The sequence below is a fragment of the Mus musculus genome, chromosome 13 (genome assembly GCF_000001635.26).
Source record: "Mus musculus strain C57BL/6J chromosome 13, GRCm38.p6 C57BL/6J".
NCBI lineage: Eukaryota > Metazoa > Chordata > Mammalia > Rodentia > Muridae > Mus > Mus musculus.
The window spans coordinates 112,942,805-112,964,812 of record NC_000079.6 but is presented as its reverse complement, the minus strand read 5'-3'; the positions used below and the strand labels follow the sequence as shown (position 1 = coordinate 112,964,812).

Genomic DNA, 22,008 nt, shown 5'->3' with positions numbered 1-22,008 from the left:
AGGCCATTAGGTCACCAGAGCGTGTTAGGGAGGAGGCCTGGGCGTAAGAGGGATTGCAGAAAGAGCCTTTACCTTCTCCTGGTACAAGAGCCACCCGTAGGTTTGTAGGTCCCGGTTTACAGAGGACGGGTGCACCTGAGCTTTGCCTTGGGCTGTCTCCACCATGCACGCCAGCTTCTCTGTCACGTCCACGGACTTTGTACACATGATCTTCCCCACACTGTCGTACAGGCCAGCAGCCAGCACAGCTTTAAGAAGAGCAATGTCCTGGAAAGAGAGCGTCTGCGGCCCTTTCCTTCCCTCCCAGCTGGGAGACGATGAAAATCCTGCAGCTTTCACCAATTTCATTAACTCCTGCTTCACATCCTAGATGTCATGGTAAAGTGAGACATAATCGATTAGAGAAATGACCACGCAACTTGGAAATGTATAGTGCTGTCTCCCATAAAAATAGATAGGCTGCAGAGTATCATTTAGATGAGTGCAGGAACAAGCTTGAGAGGGGAAGAAAAGACTCTGGGAAGTGAAGGATTAGCACCTAGAACAGTGATGTTATAAACTAGAAGCATCTACGAGAGCAGCGAACACACAGGGCTGCAGGAAGCCCTGAGAGAGCAAGCTCTGGGGTGTGAAGACAGGCTGGGGAAAGAAGCCGGTGGGAGCCACTCTGGAGGCTGGGGACAATTAAAGGGCGACAAAGGAGAAAGGACTGATTCAGAGAGATGGCCACCTCTGGGCCAGCTAACTGGGATGTCCTCAGACGGCTCAGAAGTGGCTATTTCCAGAATTCTAGAAACCCTACTGAACAATTAAATGGATTTCTTTAAAAAAATAAAAAATCGCAAATAGGAAAAAAAAAGATTGATTAACGATAGATTAAGAAACTTAAGGGACCAATCAAATGTAATGAGTAAATCTTGTGTGGATCACGATTCAAATTAGGTATGAAAAACAAAATTATTAAATGACTAGGGCTATTTAAGTGCTATAATTTGATATTATAGTTTCTTCGTTTGTTTTAAAGGTATGATATGGCATCAAAAAAAGTCCTATACTTTAGAGATACGTGCTTATCTAATCTCTGCATTTACTTAAAATACAGTCTACAGGCAGACAGTAACGTGAGGGGAACAAGCACAGGGCAATACTGAGCACGTTGCTAATTAATGCATGCCGGGAATGGGTGAACTAGAGTTCCTGACAGGATTCTAGTCACGTTCTGCTATTCCTGAAATCCTCCATAACTAAGCAACAAAATAGCTGAGTACCAGAGCCGGGAAGAACCCTAGATAATGCCCTTTGAGTTATTTATTAAAAAAATAACAAACAAAAAACTAAAAAGTTAACTATCCTATTCCCAAGCTAGTGTTATTTCCATGAAACCATGTGATCTCTTTATACAAATCACACCCTGAATCCATTACGGTCGCTAAGAGCAATACTAAGTAAGACTCACCTCGAGTGTCAACAGTGACGTTCTGTTTAGGAAGTTCCTCTGGCAATATGAGATCTCAGAGCGGAAGCCTCCTTCTTGCTGGGCTTTCTTCCACCTAGATGAACACAGCAGAGAACAAAGGTCACCACAGCTCATTTCAGGGCTCCCTCTCAGAGGGAGGAACCCAAGGGAGGCTTAATAAAATTATAATCTGTTAAGAAGAAGGGGCCTTGCTCACTGTAGCTGCTAAATTTATATAAGTTCCAACTGCAGGATTTTTAAGTATAACAAATTGTTGAATTGCTTCATATTTGAGAACTGTACATATATAACAACAAGTGTGTTGTTCTTAAATGAGTCTCTGATAAAATAATAGCCTGACAAATTAAAAACACATGAACAAATTTAAATGCTAGAGCACAGTTTGAATGATAAGGATACATTTTTTAAAAAAGTCACCCATCTCTAGTCACTGGCTGATGGATAGCAACCAGCTTGTTTCTTTACCCTAGATAAGCATTGTAGATCGTGAGGTGGTCCGAGTCGGCCACAGCCAAAGACGACTTTGCAAGGTCCGCTTCATCCTTTCGACCAATTGGTGTGATGAATGGAGACTTCTCTGTCATCACGGCTGCCAGTGTTGCCTGTCCATAAATATCATTTATCATTAAAGAAGTATACACCCAAAGTTGTTTTAAAAATAAGCAATAAAACAATTACAACCAAGTTACCTGTTTCCTATTTTCAATGCATTTAACATTGCTAACTTACATTTTCATAACTTTTAGCTCAGTTCCTTTCATGGAACTCAAAAAACCTATTTATTGTTAGAACATCTCTGTGATTTAAGGAAAAACCTGAAAACACATCCAAGTGATTAAAGTCTGCTATTTAGGTATAGGCTATCTCAAAATGATAGCTTAGTACTTTAGACTTCCAGACAGCTAATTCTCATTGGCTGCAATGCCTTTCAAACATAAGTTGAGGCTCTTCCACATTTCTAAAGACACAGCTAAAAGCTGCCGTAGTTGAGGGGGGCCTTCACCAGACACTGAGTGTGCAGTGCCCAGATGCTGGAGTTCTAAGCCGCTATAATGCGAGAGACAAATTAGTGTTCATTATAAATTAAACAGCGATGTTCCGGCTGGTGTTATAGCTCATTTGGAAGCCTTGAGGCCCTGGGGTCAATCCTCACATTAGTTTAAAAATGCACTGAAAATAAAGGGGCTGCACAGCCACCTGCCTGCTGCAAGGTTTCAGACAGACTGCAATACAAATGGTACTTCTTGAACTTAGCAAGTTCTGCCAATCACCCTTGACTCCCTCCCCGAATGCCCCAACCCCTGCTTTGTTACTGATGCACTGGGGACTGAACCCACTGCTCCATGAACCCCAGGCAAATATTCTGCTGAGCCACACCCCAGCCCCAAAGTTCCTTCTAATACTAGAAAAGGAGACAAGAGGAAAGACCCCATTTTCTGTGTTCAACGGCCTTGATTTGTGCTCAAAACCACCACTTGCTAATGCTGCAAAGACACTGTAAGATCAGATGCCCAGAGACTCGGTCAGACAAACAGATCTTATTTCTGAAGTAAATTGAGAAAACAGACTGACAACTATTGGAGAATTTGGATAAAGGAAGTTTTCATTCTATTAAAGTATATTGTGTCAACAACTTCCTACGAACATTACATATTCAATTAAATAAATGTTTCAGGTTGATGGCAACAACCTAGGCAAGCCAAACTCATACAACAGTGTTTTTCCTCCATGTAAGTAAACAGAGAAAGAGACCTTTAAGTGTTATAGCTCAGTGGAAGCCTTGAGGCCCTGGGGTCAATCCTCACATTAGTTTAAAAATGCACTGAAAATAAAGGGGCTGCACAGCCACCTGCTTGCTGCAAGGTTTCAGACAGACTGTAAAAAGTTAAATAGATTTGAATAATCTCACTGGGCATTCAGGTCACGTATGTTTTAATGATAGCATAGCCATTGTATTTTGTTAAGAAATTAAAGTTTAAACTTGTTTCCATCCTTTAATAATTTCCCAACCAAATGGCACTTGAAGTGAAGTAGCCAGCGTCTTACTCACCACTGGTTCGAGACAGCCAAATATGGCTCCGAAAATGAGCATCTTGCCAATTTTGACATTGACAGGCAAAGCGGCAAGGTGCTGGCCCAGCGGTGTCAGTTTAGGCTCATTGGGTTCGCAGGCTCCAATTTTCCGGAGTAAGTTCATCGCGTTGCTGATGACTTGAAGCTGAGGAGGGTCTAAGGCTTTGGAGAGGAAGTCTTCAGGGGAGCCCAGATCACACTTCTGCAGTGGGAAGGGCATGGGCCGGGGTCAGTGCTGCCCCGAGGGAGGCTACGCTGGGACTAAAGGAGGAACTTAGCAGAATCTTGAGCCAAGCAGCCAGCCTGTGAAGCCACCCTGCATGGTGAACATCATGGTGGAGTCTCTGTGTTTTAGTTTCTTCAGTACTGAGTTTTACTGTTAAAAATCTAAGAATCAAGACTAGCCTAGGAAGCCTTGGTCTAGGTGAGGCTCTCAGTTAGCAGGCTGACGCTTGGGCTGGGGGAATCTTTGTTTTGGGGAGCTGTGCTGGATGTGGGGAGCTGTGGGGGATGTTCAGCCGCATCTCTTATTCTACACACTACACACCAGCATAGAGCCCTGCTTAGTTAGGACAGTCTAAAATATGGAGACCGCGACCCCAGTCCCTCAGCAGGCAGTACTGCCCCACGGGACCACTGCTCAGGGTATAAGGCTGTTTATAATACTAATCTCTGCTACACAGGAGCTACATCAAGACCAAAGCACAGTGCAGACAATAAGCATACAATACTTAAAAGCAGAGGTGAAGAACACTCAGGTTGTCAGATCTTTCCTAATAAAGAGTGAGAACCTCCCCCCCCCCCCCCCACCAGCACCAGCACCCCCACCAGCAGCAGCCCTCGTGTGCGGTCCTTTGGGATTACCATGATGTGAAGACAGAGTTCCTCCAGAGGGACGCGCAGGATCTCAGGTACAGAATAGTCCAGAAAACCTTCAAATCTGAACACAGTAACACATCGTAAGTGATGGCACTCGGTGTTGTCACGTGTGTTGTAAATGCCAACGCGTGCCTACCTTTCTCTTGTGTACAGCCGAAAGCAGAAGCCATCCCGGACCCTCCCGGCTCTCCCCTGGCGCTGTAGGGCACTAGCTTTACTGACAAAGGTCTCCACCAAAGAGCTCATCTGGCTGCTTTCATGGTACCTAGAGACAGGTTTCAGGAGACAATATGTGAATAACTGTTTTCCAGCAAAACCAGAAAAATTGAAGCGTTGAACTTGCTACTACTGTGAAAAAACATCTCTTTTTTGGGGGGTTAGAGGTGGAGACAAGGACTCTCTAGGTAGTCCTGGTTGTCCTGGAACTATGTAGATGAGGCTGGTCTTGAACTCATGAAAACCCACCTGCCGTTTCCTCCTGAGAGCAGGGATTAAAGTTGTGTACTACCACTTGCAGCTGACAAACATTTCTTATGTCATATTTCCTGATTCAATGTTTTTGTAAAGTGCCTATTCATACTGCCAAATGAAAATCACTTGCTACAAAAGAAAATGGTTGCTCAACTCATCTTTTCTCAAACTAATCTGACCGAAGCACCTTTTTGTTTTAGTTAATACCTACTAATCACACAACAAGGTATGCGAACTGAGAAGCGCTACTTGTCAGTGTCACAGTTCAAAGCCTAGCTCGGCTCACAAGGTACATCTACAGCCAGAAAATGTTTCCTCTAAAGACACAACCGCTTGTTTTAGAGCTGATTTTCTACTACACTGCTGTGGTTTTCTGATACTGGGGACTGTATAGACTACAATTAGCTAAACATGCCACACACCCTAAGACCGAGAGTAGAACCATTTTGGGGTCGGTTCAGTTAAGGCATCTGCTATGTTCTGGTTATTATATAAGGCATTTGCAATTACGAAACTTCATTTTCTTCATTAGTGCACAAGGGCCTGATGATTGGGAGGGGTTTGTATTTTTGTTTTTTGCCAAGATCAGAGATTTAAGTCAAGTTCTCCAAAGTCCATTCTATCATAACCCAACAAATAATGCTTGTGTTACACAATTCATTTAATAAGCAAAAAAGTATATAAAAACTTACACTGTGGAATTCTTCCCAAACAGCACTTTTAAGTGGTGGTACATTGGTATCACTGTTGGTAAAATCCAAGGTATGAAATTCTGAAATGTACTCCCAGATATTTTAAATTCATCTACACTTTTGCTAAGGCTTTTTGCTCTGGGCAGAACAACGACCTTTAGAATCTGGATTGCCTGACAGGATTGTTACAAATTTCCACTGTGAGAAAGTTAGACTTACTTATTTTCTTTTGTCCGTCCAGTGTCAATGACAAACACAACATCAGGAATAGTTATCCCTGTCTCTGCAATGTTTGTTGCTAAGACAATCTGCAAATAAACGAGAACGGAAAGTCTTTTGACAGCTCTCGACAACGTATTCTGAAAATTTCTTTAGACAGAACTGATGAGTTTTTAAAGGTGAATTTTAAGACAGCAGTAGAGTGGGGGGACTAAAGAAAGCCACTTCCTTCCTCACCTCCTGTGGCCACACAGGACTTCCAGAGGAGGGAGGGGGACACCAAGCCATCCACAGAACTTGTGGCTTAAAACTTGTCCTGTCTACAAGATGTGCAGGGATAAACACTATTAATGATACTCTACTATGCTTGCAGACAGGAGCCTAGCACAACTGTCTTCTGAGAAGCTTCATCCAGCAGCTGATGGAAACAGATGCAGAGACACACAGCCAAACACCAGGCAGAGCATGGGGAGTCTTGTAGAAGAGTCAGGGGAAGGACTGAGGGAGCTGGAGGGGTCAAGGACACCACTAAGACCTACAGAGTCAACTAACCTGGGTCCATGGTGGCTCACAGTGACTGAGCCACCAACCAAAGAGTGTGCACAGGCCCTACCTAGGCCCCTGCATATTTGTAGCACGCGTTTAGCTTGGTCTTCACGTGGGGCCCCTAACAACTGTAGCTGAGGTGTCTCTGACTCTGGTGCCTGTCTTTGGCTCCTTTTCCCTGAGCCGGGCTGCCTTGTCCAGCTTCAGTGGGAGAAGATGTGCTTAGTCCTGACGTGACCAGATGTGTTAAGGCAGGTTGGTGACCTCACAAGGTCTCCCCTTCTCTGAGGGGGTGTGGGGGGAAAGGTATGTGAGAGAGTGGGACTGGGAAGAGAGGAGGAAGAGGGGACTGTGGTCAGGATGTAAAATGAATAAACAAATGAGTGGAAAAAAGCCACTTTCAATTTTAGTCCCAAAATTTAGACTCTTTTGTTGCATAATTTTAATTTTATTTTTACAGTTTTATCAGCTTAGTTTAATGAGGTTGTTAGATTTAAAAATTATTTAATTCATTTTTAATTAGTTGTGTGTATGTGTGTGTGTGTTGGAGGACGTTCATCTAAGCATGCCATTTCTCCCTCCCTCTGGAGCTGGAGTGCCAGGCTCTGAGCCATCTGCTGTGGCTGCTGGGAAGTCACCTTGAGTCTGTAAACAGCAGTATGGGGTTTGAACTGCGGAGCCATCTCTCCAGCCACAGTACAGATTTCGGTCACAGGTATTTGAACCTGTTGATGGTTAGGGTGTGGCTCAGCCCTTTAGCACACACCTTTACTCCCTCTGGCTGGAATACAGACAGGACTCACTTGTAATCCCAAACAGTGAAGGTAAAGTTAGTTTGTGAAAGGAAGCACCCAGGTTTGAAAGTGATGTCTAATTTTGTGGCAGAAAAAGTGAGGGGTCAGAGAAAGATTTGACAGAATAGGGTCTGCCCAACTCTCACAAAAAGCGAGAGGGAAGGGAAGCTACTCAAGGGAAAGACAGACAGCGCAGGATACAGTAGAGCTCGTGGAGAGCAGTGCAGTAGAGTTGAGAGGGAGAGTGGAGCAGCTCAGAGAGGGAGGAGGAGGCAGCTATACTGGGAGAGAACTAGCTGGGCACAGGTAAAGACAGAACCGACCAGAGAACGAGAAGGAGCCAGACAATTAGAACAGATTGCCAGAGTTAGTTTGAGGCCAAGCAGAGCAATTCAGAGGCCGAGAGTTGCTTTCTTAGGAAGAAGTAGTCTCTTTTTCCTTTTACATTCTTTTTGGCTTTTCAGAACAGCCTGGCTGTTCCGGAATTAGTTCTGTAAACCACGCTGGCCTTGAACTCAGAGATCTGTCTGCCTCTGCCTTCTGAGTGCAGGGATTAAAGGCGTGCACTCACCTTTTGGCCATTTGTTTTCCTTTTAAAATGCAACATACATACCACGTTTCCCAACTACCACTCTCCTCAAATGTCTTGTCTGTTTATTAGCACATAATGTAAATATTAAAATGTCTGAACTAAAAACTCATTTTTTTCTTGTTTTTGTTTTTGTTTTGTTTTGTTTTTTTCGAGACAGGGTTTCTCTGTGTAGCCCTGGCTGTCCTGGAACTCACTCTGTAGACCAGGCTGGCCTCGAACTCAGAAATCCGCCTGCCTTTGCCTCCCGAGTGCTGGGATTAAAGACGTGTGCCACCACTACCTGGCTAAAAACTTATTTTTAAAAGACTTTTTTTAAAAAAATATGTGTAAGCCTGTGCATATGCGATGTGAGTTGAAGGTGCCCAAGAAGGCTCCAGGCTTCGAAGGATCTCCTGAACCTGGAGTTACAGGTAGTTGTGAGAACCAAACTGTGGTCACAGACTCTTAGCCACTGGCCCTCCTCCAGCCCCGAATGCCTGACATTTAATATGAGGTTCGCTTTGCTGATATTGAGCTGCAGGACACTTGAGGCTGGCCATGTATCCCGCACCTACTGCTTTCATGAAATAGCCTCAGAGCACACATTTCTGCGACCCCGCTTACCTTCCTGACCCCGGGAGGGGGGAACATGAAGGCGGCCGCTTGATCTTGAGTTGAGAGAACTGAATGCAGAGCTATAACTTGATACCTGAAAGTGAAAGCCATGGGTCTTAGCAAGAGTTTCTCTTTAGAAGACACTGCAAGGAATAGCAAAAGTTAGGTGTATATAGGAAACGACTTCTAATATTTGATTATGAAAAATTGAAACAAACAGAATTTCATAGAATAGTCTAATAAGGCCCCACCTGCCAGAGGAGGGAAAGATCAACGTGAACAACGTGATCAGAGGTTGCGGCCCCTCGGCTGAGGCGCCTGGGACTGTAAGTGGCCCAGGCTCTGAATTTTGGATTGTTTGATTAGGTAAGCTTATTACGTGAAATATGAGAGTAGATTTTTTTAAAGTTCTGATGATATAAGCACAAGAGTAATAAACTATTATAGAACAGATAATTGGCTATTTAAATAGGTATGGTTCCTAAGTTGTAAAACCTTGGTAGCTTTTGGAAGACTCAGTGAGTCAGGAGTTATAATTAACTATATAATCAACCACAGGATTCTTGGCTCAGATTGAAAACAAACGTAGACACTGTACCTACAAACTTTGACCAGATAGAAATGAACAAGTGCAAACTCTCCATGAACAACTGTAGAGATTTAACACATATGTGTTCAGGTGTGTTGCTTGTGCGTGTCTCTGTGCACAGTGTGTGTGTAGCCTCTGTGGAGGGCAAGAAGGGTGTCAGACCCCTGGAAATGGAGTTATAGACAGGCGGTCAGGTGGGTGCTGCCTCCTGAACCTGGGTCCTTTGAAGGACAGCCAGTGCGCCTGCCTGCTGGGCCATCTGGCCAGCCCTACCATGGGTAATTTTAACTGAAGTTGAAAAGCCTGAAAATTCTGATCTTCCATTCCAGTTTTAAAACTACAAAGAATTTAATGAAGATTTGTAGTTACCGCTCAGAATAAAACCTTCTGTCACTTGACAGGAGGTCATACAACTGTTGAATGTGAGCAAGGCCAGGTAAGAAGATCAATACTGCTCCTTCAATATTTCTGAACTGAGGACTTTTGTCTGAAAATTTAAAAGATAAAGTATTCAAAATCAGATATAAACAGCACATAAAACAATGCATGCCTCTGGCTGATAGAGGTATTTTATTAAAACAAATAGAAAAATACCTAAGTATACAAGAAGCTCCAAAATGAGGTCCAGGTTGATTTTATGGGGGTTCATGTAGAGAATTGCATGCTGCGTACGGCTACTGTACTTTTGGTAGAACGGGTTTAATTCAGGACTTGCTCCACTCTGAACTGGGATGTATTCCTAAAAGAAAACCCAACCAGAGAAAGCTGAAAAAATGAAATGTATTTTTGGCCTGTAGCTGTAGCTGTAGCTCAGCAGGAGAGCGTTTGCAGTCAGCACGAGTGAGAGGTCCTGGGTTCAATTCCCACAGCTGCAAACAGCACCTCAAACCACCAAAACCAAAACCAAACTGTATTTCTATAACAGAAACAACAGGGCGCTATCTTTAAATTAAGTTCTTCTTATTGTTGCCATTATTGCTAAAATACAGCAGAAGTACAATCAGTTAATCAAGCACAATTAATCAAGCATGCCTGAAACAGGTGCTTGCTGTGCTGCCCTGGCTCGTCTGGACTCAAGGATTCCTCGATGCCCAGTTCTGAGTAACTCAGGCTGCAGGTCTGTACCACTATGCCCCGCCTAATCGTAGAAACTGAAGGAGGCGCGTGCAATCTCACCATTCTCCTGTACTTTCACGCAGGAACAGCAGAGGCCTGCATTTATCTTCCATGCTCATACAGACATCATCATGGAAGAACATACTACACTCACATGTGCATTTTTCTGTAGCAGTTAAGGAGCATTCAGGCTAAGGTGTCCATGTCGGCTCTAATGAAGGTAGCTTATACCTGTTCACTCTTTCTGCACTCTACCTTGGCTACCACGTTCTCACCAACTCATCTGAAATACCCTTCTAAGCCTTTCTTCAGTTTTTAATTTCTATCTTTGGGGTTTTAGAGAAAACCCTGTAGATTATATTTTTGGCTATTTAATTTAAGGATGATCCACTTTTGTGTTTCCGGCAGTTTGTGTTCCTGCACACAATACAAATGAAGTACAACAGATGGAGTGCAGAGACTGAAACTGATAAACTGCTAAGGGAGAGCCGCGGGGCTTCTGCGGAATCCTGCAATTACAAAATTGCCGCTAACGCCCTAGCAAAACCTGCCTTGAACAGCTTTATACTCATCTAATGTTGGCTCCCGCCAAGACACAGGCTTCTAAAAAAAAAAACAAAAGCAAAGATCCCGACTTAGGACAGCACTATCTCCTGAGACACAGCAGAAAAAAAAAATCACTACAAAGGCATTTCTCAGTCATGAATACTATGAAGCTTTGTATTTATGTAGTCCTTAATTCTGCATTTATCTAATGAGCCCAAACTGTATAAAAGACAATTAAAATATCACAAACCAAGGAGTAAAGTCTGTGAAGCCAGATTAAAAATAGCCTTTAAAACTTGCCTATGCTCACAACTGTTACTGGATTCCCAGTGCTTGCCACAGGTCTATAAATCCCCAGGCCAGCTGAACTCTGGATAGTTACTGCATCTTTTAGGACATTTTCTTTTTACCTGATACTTTTTGACTCCCCCAGCTTTACTTGTAACATTAATGGTAATTTCTTCCTCCTCTTCCAGAAACTTCTGACAATACTCAGAGTCTTTCTCCAGGACGAAGCCTGTTTCTTCTACTATGTCTTCAAGATGAAAAACCTGCAGATAAGGAGAACGGTAGGCTCAGTCACTCCATCGAATGCCATTAACCAGATGCAGACAGCATTGTCTTGCAAATGTCACTAACTTATGTTAGGATGAGGAAAAGCTGTCAGTATAACTGGGACTGGAAAACATAATTTCTATAAAAGGGTCTGCTGCAGATGGGTGGTGGTGGCGCACGCCTTTAATCCCAGCACTTGGGAGGCAGAGGCAGGCGGATTTCTGAGTTTGAGGTCAGCCTGGTCTACAAAGTGAGTTCCAGGACAGCCAGGGCTACACAGAGAAACCCTGTCTCGAAAACACACACACACAAAAAAAGGGTCTGTTGCTAAAGGCTTACAGAGACTATACTTTAGTATGGCTTTAAAAGAAAAAGGTTAGAAGAGGAGACTGGTTGAAAACAGAGTATCTTACTGCAGGTGCCACCTTCAATCTGAACATGACTTGATGTGGCAGTCTTACTCCCTAAGATATGTCATCAGCACCTAGATCACACTTCCCCATCCTTCCCAACATCAGGCAAGCACCAGGTCCTGCCTGACCTGCAGGGGCTAGGAACTGGTTCTGGGCTTCAAATAAAGTGCCAGTGTTCTGGGAAACTGGTATGAATGGTTTCTGCCTACACACACACACACACACACACACACACACACACACACACACACACACACACGAGATAAAGTAAATTTACCTCAACAGGGTAACTTCTTCCTGAAATTCTGAGAATAGGACAGTGTGTGAAGTACGTAGAGAACTTGTCACTGTCCACGGTGGCGCTCATCAGAATCAAGTGTAGGTCAGAACGCTTCTGCAGAATCTCCTTCAGGATAACGAGCAGGAAATCTGACTGGACACTTCTCTCATGGACCTGATGGAAGGCCAACCCGAAATCAATCACATGTAGGGCCTGAGAATAAATAACCTGGGTGCTTGAATCTACTCACACTTAGTATTTGAATACAGTCAGGACGTGCCGGGTGATGAAGCTGGATATTCAAATAAGGCTTATTGTCTTCAGAGTTAAAACTACATTTATTCCCTTAGGACTCAAGCCAATGATAAGAATCAGTATATAAATAGCAACAGAAGCCCGACTCTACACTAGGAAGTGCTTTGGATCATTCATACGTAGCTCACAAGATCGGACTATCTCCCAGATTTCACTTAGAGGTAAGCCTGACTCCTAACATTCTGCTATTCATTACCACCACAGAAGACGATGGCCCATCTAAATACTAAGTAGGAAAACTGAGTTGAGCAGTAGGAGGCTGGCCGGGTCTTTATCACTCTTCAGAAAAGGGATTTTCCTGCCCTTCTGACACAGGCATCTAAAGTGGGACTCCACACTGATGATGTAGGGAGGACTCAAACCTTGTTACTGGGTATAGATAAGGCAAGCTGTCAGAATGTAACAAGTATTTGCTACATGTGTGTCTGCGCTCTAACCCTCTGCACTCCTACGTCCTTCTGTCCTGATTTGTAACAGAGATGAAGTATATCATGATACTCAGTAGCTTTCAGTGGCTTGGAAGGCAGGCAATCCGGCTTAAGTACTCAAGCGCGGGATCAATTCCCTGGATTCATCTCTTCCCTTGGCCACTTAGAGTTCGACTTTGGAAAGTTATATAAATATCTCTGGGTCTATTTATTCCTCCATAAAAATGAGGAAAACGTCATGCAGTTATGTGACAAGCAAATGGCACAAAGTCCGAAGAACACGGCCTAATGGACAGTAAGGACCTGGTTGTGGCATGTGCTGAGAGTTGCTACTGTCTATTCTGTAAGAGAACTTGCTGAAGCTGATGTATGAGCCTGAGTGGTGGCACAGGTGGAGAGAAACAGGATGAAAGGGAAGAAAAAGTAGTTAGGTCAAGTCACGATGAGTGCATAAAGCCATGGGTTCAATTCCTGGTACCCAAAACAAACAAACAAGGGCAGGGAGAAATAGCTCAGTGGTTAACAGTACGGGCTGCTCTTGCCCTGCAGCACCCACATGTAACTCTAGTTACGTCAGGGGATCCAATGCCCTCTTCTGGCCTCTGCAGCCAACAGGCATGTACATGGTACACAGACATGTATGAATCCAAAACACCCACACGCATCCACCCCTCTCCTCACACACGACTTAAAAAACCCCAGAGTGTCAAGAGGGTACATAATATAGTTCAGGAACTAAAATCAAAATGACGACTTGGGCCCTGGGATGGGAAATACACAAGAGATAAGGCTGGAGAGGTTCCTAGTGAAAGCAGGAAGTTGATTTATAAATGCTGGCTGTGTGGTGGTGGCGCACGCCTTTAATCCCAGCACTTGGGAGGCAGAGGCAGGAGGATTTCTGAGTTCGAGGCCAGCCTGGTCTACAGAGTGAGTTCCAGGACAGCCAGGGCTACACAGAGAAACCCTGTCTCGAAAAGACAAAAAAAAAAAAAAAAAAAAAAAAAAAATTATAGATGCTGTTGTGCTTAACTCAAGACACTGGTGACCCTTGCAAGGAGCAAGACCAATGAATGAGGAGAAAGTGGGTGGATACGAAGGAACACAAACCTAACCACGAGGCTGAGCTAGGGGGACCTGGGCTTTCGGTTGGGTGCTTTTGCTTGGGTGGCCAGAGAGTAATGGTGGGGCAAGTTACAGGGATCAGCAGGGAAGGACAGAGAACCTGATGTTCCTGAGACTCAAAGCATCTAGGCGGCTGCTGGGGATCCATGTCTGAAGGCCACGAGGGAGAGCCTGTGGATCCCAGAGACTAGGATGAAAATGAATTGCGGTCAGAACTGTACAGAGATAACATGCACTAGAGCTAATAACAACGCACACACGGCCTTAAGGACACCACACCTCTTACTGTGGTCAGAACGGAGCATGAGCGCCAGCCAAGAACAGACTTAGATCCCACATCAACTATAAATTCCGGGAAGCATACAGTTTGTAGTAACACAGCCAGGAGAGGCTCTGCCCGAAAGAGTCCTGTGTAAGATAAGAGTCCTGTGTCCTAGATCTCTCTACTCCTTAAGTGCTGATGAATTCCACTGGGACTACTATTTTTAAAAAGATTTTTACTTTTTAAAGATTTATTTTTACTGTATGTGTATGAGGCTTTTGTCTGAAAATATATGTATGTGTACCAAATGTATGCCTGGTGCCTGAGGGGACCAGAAGAGGGCATCAGATCCCTTGGAACAGGAGTTAGTTACAGATGTGATCTGCCATGTGCGTGCTAAGAACTGAACTTGGGTCCTCTGGAAGAGCAGCAAGCACTCTTAATCTCCAAGGCATCTCTCCGGGTCCAGATTGTATTTTTAATTGTGTCTGTGTCTGTGTTGGGGTATGGGCACGTGAGTGCAGTTGACCACATAGGCCACGTGGGCGGTGGCAATGGGACCAAGGTCCTCTGCAAGAGCCTTGATAGCTCTTGCCTGCTGAGCCTCTGCTCCAGCCCCTCCCTGGGACATGTTTACTGTTTGCTCAAGAGGCTGACGTGTCAGACTGAAGCTTGGTGCAGTTAGTCCCGTCTCTGGGTTGTCAATATCAAACCATCAAAGAACACAGCTTCTGCAAGCTGGTCTGGATTTTTAAATTAGCGTTTACTTTGTTCTATCTTCAATGAAAATTTCTGTTAACTATTTATGTTCCAAGAGAACTTACTCTGATCTAAATAAAATTTTTCACTGATGGATACATTTGCCACTTTGGCTCATACTGACTCCTGATACTTAGAGGAATTTAGGTTTGGGCCTGAAAAGCAACAATAGCGACATCTGTATCCCATGGAGACCTGTATCTCTATCTTCCTCCGTGTCCTGTGGATAACTCTTCCGTGGTTGGGTCCGCAGCCATCCAGCTTCGTTTTAACATCTCATCTATCATAATGGAATATGCTACCTACCCCACAAGAAAAAAACACTCTTCAAGAACAGTAATCCTTCTCGCTTATTTATTACCAGAGTATTGATTATACTTAACATTGTCTTTACCTAAATTTGTCTAATAAGAGAATGGGTAAGTAAAAGACATCCATCTCTATAATACTGTAAAGCCAACTGAAGATCATGTGAGAGAACGACCAACTACCATGTGAAATGCACACCAAAAATATGAATTAAACCACCCAGACTGTTTGTCTTTTTCTGGACTGGGAGGTTACAATATTTGTTTTTCTAGTATTTTCCTAACTCAAAAGAAGAAAGTAATCTATAAAGTTATATATATATGTATATATGTATATGTATATATATATATATATATATATATATATATATATATAAAAGTTATATATATATATAATTTTTTTTCATTACAAATCAATGAATGAGCCAATGTGGCATCACACGCCTGTAATCTTAGCACTGGGGAGGCTGAGATAGGAAGACTGATATGAGGAGCCAGCCTGGGCTACACAGCAAGACCCTGTCTCAGCCAGGCAGTGGTGTCACATGCTTTTAATCCCAGGACTTGGGAGGCAGAGGCAGGCAATCTCTAAGTTTGAGGTCAGCCTAGTCTACAGAGGGAGTTCTAGGACAGCCAGGGCTACACAGAGAAACCCTGTCTCGAAAAAAAAAAAAAAAAAAAAGACCCATCTTAAAAATCCCAAAGTATAAGTAAACTTGCCTACTGCCTTCACATCAAGTTTCTCTTTTTTGCATACTGAGGTAGTCTCCCACTATTCCATGCTGGCCTGGAACTTGAGGCAATCCTCCTGTTTTAGCCAACCAAGCACTGAAATTTACAGGCGTCAGCTGTCTTGCCTTGATGGAATGATTTAATAATACTTTCTGAAAAGAGAATTGCTATCTACCTCTTCTTGAAAAAAAAAAAAAAAAGGTAAAACTCAGGCCGAAATTTGATTTGCACCACAGGATAGTTAGAGAAAAACAAATGCATGCTGACGACTCCTTGTGTTAGAGAGCCAGTGCTGAAACATCTCAGTGTGGTGGCTGAGGAGAAGACACTGGCGGAGAGGAAGGCGGTGTCAGAGCGCCTGGGTCTGAGCCTCTAGCCACACAACTGGACCTCCATGTACCTCAACGTCTTCAATTGTAAAATAAAGACATACGCTGCACTGTGATGGTAGAAGGATTAGACAACCATGCGCTTGTGTCTGTGTGATGCTTTGAACAGCAGCAAGCATACAGCAAGAGGATATAGCACTTACTCAGCAAAGCCATTAACACAAGGCATTTGCTAGACACAACTAAATCATTAGATGGAAGGCATATGATATGTACCTGCATAGGATTGGCTACTGCCACCGGCCACATCGGTTTAATACAGACATGTTTAGAATGTATCTGGACACAATTGTAAACCCTCCTTACCTCATCGACAATGACATGAGACACATCAGCCAGAAGACCATCTTCCTGAAGTTTCCTTAGCAAAACTCCGGTTGTACAATACAGTAGCCTGGTAGATTCACTAGCTCGAGATTCCATCCGGATCTGATAGCCACACAAAGAATTCTGCGGAGAGAACAGAGGGGCCATGAGCTCCTGGCAAATGAGCCGCAACGGTGCAGCACAGGAGCCCGTGGTGGTGCTCCATGGTGGTGCTCCATGCAGCAGTCCAGGCAGGTCTGCTCACGCACTTTAGTATCCATTTCAAGTTGGGTGTGGTTGCTCACACCTGCAGTTCCAGCACTCAGGAGGCTGAGGCAGGAGTATTGCTGTGAGTTTAAGGCTAGCCTGGGTTACACAGTGGATCCCAAGCTGGCTTGGGCTACAGATATCTTACCCCAAGATGCCAAGAAGTATATCTCTATGGTTTTCAATTGTGTGAAGCTATAAGATTTGTTTTGATAATTTTAAATTTCTTATCTTATTCAGTGTGCCCAAGTGTAGGCTTGGGCAAACTATGGTGCACATGCAGAGACAGGGGGATGACTGTTGGTTCTCTTCAGCCTCGAGATCCTCGGAGCCCCCTTTCTTACTTTCAGGATCTGGATTCAACTAAAGTCATAAGGCCTGTGCACAGCCACCTCTACCTTCTCAGCCATCTCGACAGCCATCACTTATTCTCCCTCTTTGAACAATCTAACACTCTTATCTACCTTGCTCTCTTTTTCTGTTCACTGAGAAGAATGGAATCCCTTAGGGATACCTTCCACAGGAAAGACTCAGAAGAGACAGTAAGCCGGATGATATATATCAAAGTCAAATCTGAATTATGCGCACTCTTTGAGTGGCAAGTAGTAACGTATTTGAACATTCGGTTATCAGAACTAGTATAGTGCACAGTTCCCGAGAGCAAAGCAGAGCCCAGCACTCCTCACGGAGGCAGAGCGAGAGAGCAAGCCTTACCCTTCCTCCAGGGCCACTCTCACAGCCCAGCTCCTCGCACACCCTGGTGGCTAAGCTCACCGCCGAGATTCTTCGGGGCTGGGTGCAGACTATGTTACACTTCCTGGCTCCACACTCATCGAGCAGCAGATCTTCCAACAGGAAGTGTGGCACCTGGGTGCTCTTGCCACTCCCCGTTTCACCTGCTACCACCACCACCCGGTGCCTCTTCAGAGTTTCCACAATTGAGTCCCGGTGTTTGAACACAGGTAGCTGCTGTCTCTCCTTCAGGAGCCTCTGATACTTGGGTGTGCTCTGTAGCCTCCTGAAGAGGCTCCTAACAGGTGCCAGGTCTTCTGCACTGGTTGGCTCCAAGGACAGCGCAGCAAGATCTTCGTCGGAAACTAAGTTTTCCCAGGATTCCTCGGGATCCTCGGAGCCCCCTTTCTCGCTTTCAGGACGCTGCTGCTGCTGTTGTTGCTGCTGCTGCTTCAACTTATTCAAGAGCTTGGCAATAAAAAGATCCCGTGGTTTGTTGGTTTCCATTTTATTGAGTTCTTCCCTTTTCTTCTCTTCATCACTCCACTCCAGCCAAACATCCCGGTACGTAGGAGGGAGTAACTGATGGACAGACTGAAAAGGAAAGCAGGAGCTACGTTAGACTGTGCTGACTAGATCTCAGAACTCAGTACATGAGGACACAGGGGAGTTGACTGTCTCTTAAAGTGGAGCTTTATTCTTAAACTCTAAAGTCATTAAGAGGAGAGGCACACGCAGAGGCTGCTGTCAGTATATAAATGGCGCACCATACTCGGGGTTCTTAACTTAGTGGCTATGTGACTGGGTAGGAGTGAGGTAATGCCTCTGCATTTAAAAGTAGCTAACAGCGGGCCTGTGAGCACGGTAAACTATGGAATGAATGTTTAATAAGCGTTCCTCTAGGGCTAGTACACACTATGTAGACGAACCACAGAGCATTTGGAAACACAAAGTTCCCCGTGAGATCTGGCAGTGGGACAGTGCTCTAAGTCAGAGTACTTTAAAGGGACGACACCAAACGGACCCTTCAGTTATTCTATTTGCCTGCTATCAAAGAACGATTCTCTCCGTGGCAGCAACAGTCGCTTTTACCAAGCACATATAGCTTATAATACTTTACTTGGGCAAAATTCAAGAAATAAGCATGAACTTTGGCAGAAGTTGGAAAAGAACAACTGTGTGGACTCCTACTTAGTCCGTGTGTAACTTCCTGTGGTGGTCTGAATGACAACAGCCCCACAGGATCACGTGAAGGCTTGGTTCCCCAGTTCAGGGAACTATTTGGAAAGATTAGGAGGTGTGGCCTTGTTGGAGGAAGTGTGCTAAAGGGAGTGGGCTTTGAGTTTTCCACCAGGTCCAGTGTTTCTCTCTCTCTCTTTCTTTCTCTTTCTCTCTCTCCCTCTCTCTCTCTGCCTGCTGACTGCTGAATGCAGAGCAAAACACAACGTTCTCAGCTACTGCTCCAACACCATCTGTCTGCTTCTTGCGGTTATGATCCTGTACTGACTCTGAAACTGTGAGCGAGCCCCTAACTGAATGCCTTTTGTTTGTTTTTAAATAAAAGTTGCTGTGGCCAAGGCGCCTCTTCCCATGGTCTTCGCCGCCAAGCAACACTTCCCATGAAGACGGAGAGCAAGTGTAGTATACAAAGGAAGTGCTGGCAATCTAAAATGTAAAAAGAGCATGGCGCTCTCTCAGAGAGTGTCTTCCCTCAGTAGGACTCTAGTCTTTAAGCCCTAAGCACATAGTTAACAGAACCTAAAATTGGAACTGGAGCCACCTGTCCACATTCGAGGCTGAAAGACCGAGTTTTCTGGGACGATCGTTGTTGCAGAATGACCATCTGTTACCCCAGATCCTCAGAGTTTAGACTTAGAGGCTCTGGCACACGCACACAGTGGAGTACACTGGGCAGACTCTGTCTAGACACAAACTCTGTTTGCTTTATACATGCCTTCCACAGAAAGCCTGAAAGTAACCTTATGCAACGCTTTCAGTAATCCCATTCGCAGAAGCACATTTCTCCGTGCAGAATTTTCTACATGGCATCCCGTCTGCAGAGAAGGCCATGGGTTCTAGAGCCTTAGGACTGCAGAGCTCTGCATCAGGGATGCTCCACTTGCACGGGCGTCTTTGGAAGCGTCAAGGCCTTGAGCGGCTCACCTGCCCCTTCACTAGCCGATAAAGGGCTAATGTGGCTCCCAGGTGCTGGGCTTGCATGCCGTCCTCGGTTAAGATTGTAGGACACACAACCAGCACGTCATCTTCAGACCTGACGACCCTTACCCTAAAAGCAGGAAAAGAACAATAAAACCTTTTTAAAACAACTTGATGAGGTCAGATCAAAAAAAGTCAGCAGCTCACTAAACGTAAACTTACAACAGTTGCTAAGTATTCCACGGGAGGCAGTGCATTAGACAACGATTACCAGCAAAGGGAACTGGAAATGAGGACTTTTAGAGTTTCTCGAATGCCTACTTGATCCATGTTTTGCTTCTGAGATAAGGTCTCCCTCTACAGGTCAGGCTAGCTTTGAACTCACTGGCCTGGAACCCCGCCTCAGCCCCCTAGGTGCTAGGATTACAAGCATGAACCAGCAAGCCTGACATCTCTAAACGTTTTCACAATTTACAGGAAACCAAAGGCTTTCAGTTCACCGTTTTCTAAAAGTTCATCCAGTTAAGCAGAAAAACCCACCTACATTTCCAGTATCTGCCTACGGCAACTTTCTCAAAGGAGGGGTTTGGACTCTTGGGAAGATTCTTCCTGACCCAGTCGATGAGGAATTGTTTGGGAGATTTGCCAGTCCAGCTTCGAGCAGTGTAGTCAAAGTTCCTTACATCGTGAGGTTCTTTCTTTTTACCTTAAATGGAGGCAAAGACTTGTTCTGTAAAAATGGTAAGAGCAATATGAACTCTCTGTGGAGCGAGTGATCAGCGTGCTCGCCCTTTTAAGAACAGCATTTCTGAAGGGACCGGGTGAAGAAGGACCAAAGGTTCGCTCTTCTCTAGGTGGGGCATCCTCTTCGTGGCCCACAGAACATCCCCCGGCTTTTGTTGTTGTTGCTGTTAGTTTTCAGACAGTGTCTCACATGGCCCGGGTTGACCCGAACCTTGATCTGCAGCCAAGGATGCTTTTGAACTCCTGATCCTCCTTGCCTTCTTCCCACAGCTGGCTGGCCATGAGGACCTTATGCATGGCCATATTTACCGAATGACAATATTTGGTAGGATGCCCTCCACGTAGTTACTGGAAAAAATATGTCAGATGCCATTTCTCTGCTTAACACAGCCATCAATACCCCCTTCAATGGCTCCATGGTATATCTAAAATTAAGTACTCATTTTTTTGGGGAGGGGGGGATGCGGTTCGAGACAAGGTTTCTCTGTATAGCCCTGGCTGTCCTGGAACTCAGAAATCCACCTGCCTTTGCCTTCCAAGTGCTGGGATCAAAGGTGTGTGTCACCATTGCCCAGCTTAAGTACTCATTCTTGGTAAGGGCCCTAAAGGCTTCTGTGGTCCACCCCTACTATCACGTGTCATTCCTCCCTTCATGCTGTGATTACACTGGTCCTCAGGCAAGTCCTTAAATGTTCAAAGTGTGTTTGGCCCAGTAGCTACCAGCCTTGTGGTTAGAAACCAATTACAATTTCAAGTTGTCAGTCATACTAGTCACATCTTAAGTACGCCAATGTTCATATCAGATAACTCAGATACAGTATGTCTCAATTACAGAAAACCTTCGTAATAGTGATGCGATAAACTCATTTTACCCAAAGACTTGTAACTTATTATCTCTCTTCTTTGGAGTTTTTCTCCCCACCAATTTGCCACTAGGCTAACATCTGACCATCTGTCAGGCTATCTGCTTGTCCTCAGAACTAAATACAAGGAAAGTAGCCCCAGCTCAAATTAGAGCTCTCTATTATTATTATTATTATTAAAATTATATCTGTATGTGTGTGTCTGTGTAGGTGTGGATATACACATATGAGCACAGATACCCATAAGAGGGTGTCAGATCCCCTGGAGCCAGAGTGTGCTTGTGACTGCTAAGCCACATCGCCAGCCCTGCTCTGTTGTGAAATGTCATTATTCTCTGAAAGCACAACTCACTGTTTAAAAATCTCTGTGTTCACATTCCATCTTAGATTACACAGAGAAAAGAAGTTGGGTTACTTGTTCACATAACTCATTTTAATGTACAATAATGATCCAATAAGTATTACTGAAGGAATGAATAATGCTAAAATGTCTACCATTTAATATAGGTGTGGCCTGTCATATAATCTGATAAAGCATGCAAAGAATACAACTGGTAAGTGCAGCAATACACAGGAATGTGCGACCCCTTGCATCTCGGGGCCATGGAGGACTGAGGGAGTCAGGAAATAATATTGTTTGAGTTGCGCCTTGGCACTAGGGGTAGCAAGCTAGGCAAAGGAATGGAACTGTCAAATGACAGATGTCATAAGGACTCAAGTGGCTGGAACATCGGAAAACAAAGTGGAAAGATACAAATGAATACGAATGCAAAAGCTCTCAAAAGCGA

The 22,008-nt window shown here is 44.4% G+C and overlaps 1 protein-coding gene across 1 annotated transcript in view; it reads right to left on the bottom strand.

Moving 5' to 3' along the window:
* The window catches only part of Dhx29 (DEAH (Asp-Glu-Ala-His) box polypeptide 29), a 41,753-nt gene that overhangs the window by 4,620 nt on the left and 15,125 nt on the right, over nucleotides 1-22,008 (bottom strand). The window contains exons 9-24 of the mRNA NM_172594.3: nucleotides 20,154-20,319; nucleotides 19,620-19,743; nucleotides 17,439-18,050; nucleotides 16,458-16,601; nucleotides 11,834-12,010; nucleotides 10,999-11,139; nucleotides 9,521-9,665; nucleotides 9,296-9,413; nucleotides 8,347-8,431; nucleotides 5,812-5,900; nucleotides 4,566-4,694; nucleotides 4,415-4,490; nucleotides 3,528-3,752; nucleotides 1,943-2,079; nucleotides 1,457-1,550; nucleotides 73-366 (exon numbers count right to left, since the gene is read on the bottom strand). Of these exons, the coding sequence (NP_766182.2) occupies nucleotides 73-366; nucleotides 1,457-1,550; nucleotides 1,943-2,079; nucleotides 3,528-3,752; nucleotides 4,415-4,490; nucleotides 4,566-4,694; nucleotides 5,812-5,900; nucleotides 8,347-8,431; nucleotides 9,296-9,413; nucleotides 9,521-9,665; nucleotides 10,999-11,139; nucleotides 11,834-12,010; nucleotides 16,458-16,601; nucleotides 17,439-18,050; nucleotides 19,620-19,743; nucleotides 20,154-20,319 (2,756 nt within the window). The remainder of the gene's footprint in view (nucleotides 1-72; nucleotides 367-1,456; nucleotides 1,551-1,942; nucleotides 2,080-3,527; nucleotides 3,753-4,414; nucleotides 4,491-4,565; nucleotides 4,695-5,811; nucleotides 5,901-8,346; nucleotides 8,432-9,295; nucleotides 9,414-9,520; nucleotides 9,666-10,998; nucleotides 11,140-11,833; nucleotides 12,011-16,457; nucleotides 16,602-17,438; nucleotides 18,051-19,619; nucleotides 19,744-20,153; nucleotides 20,320-22,008) is intronic.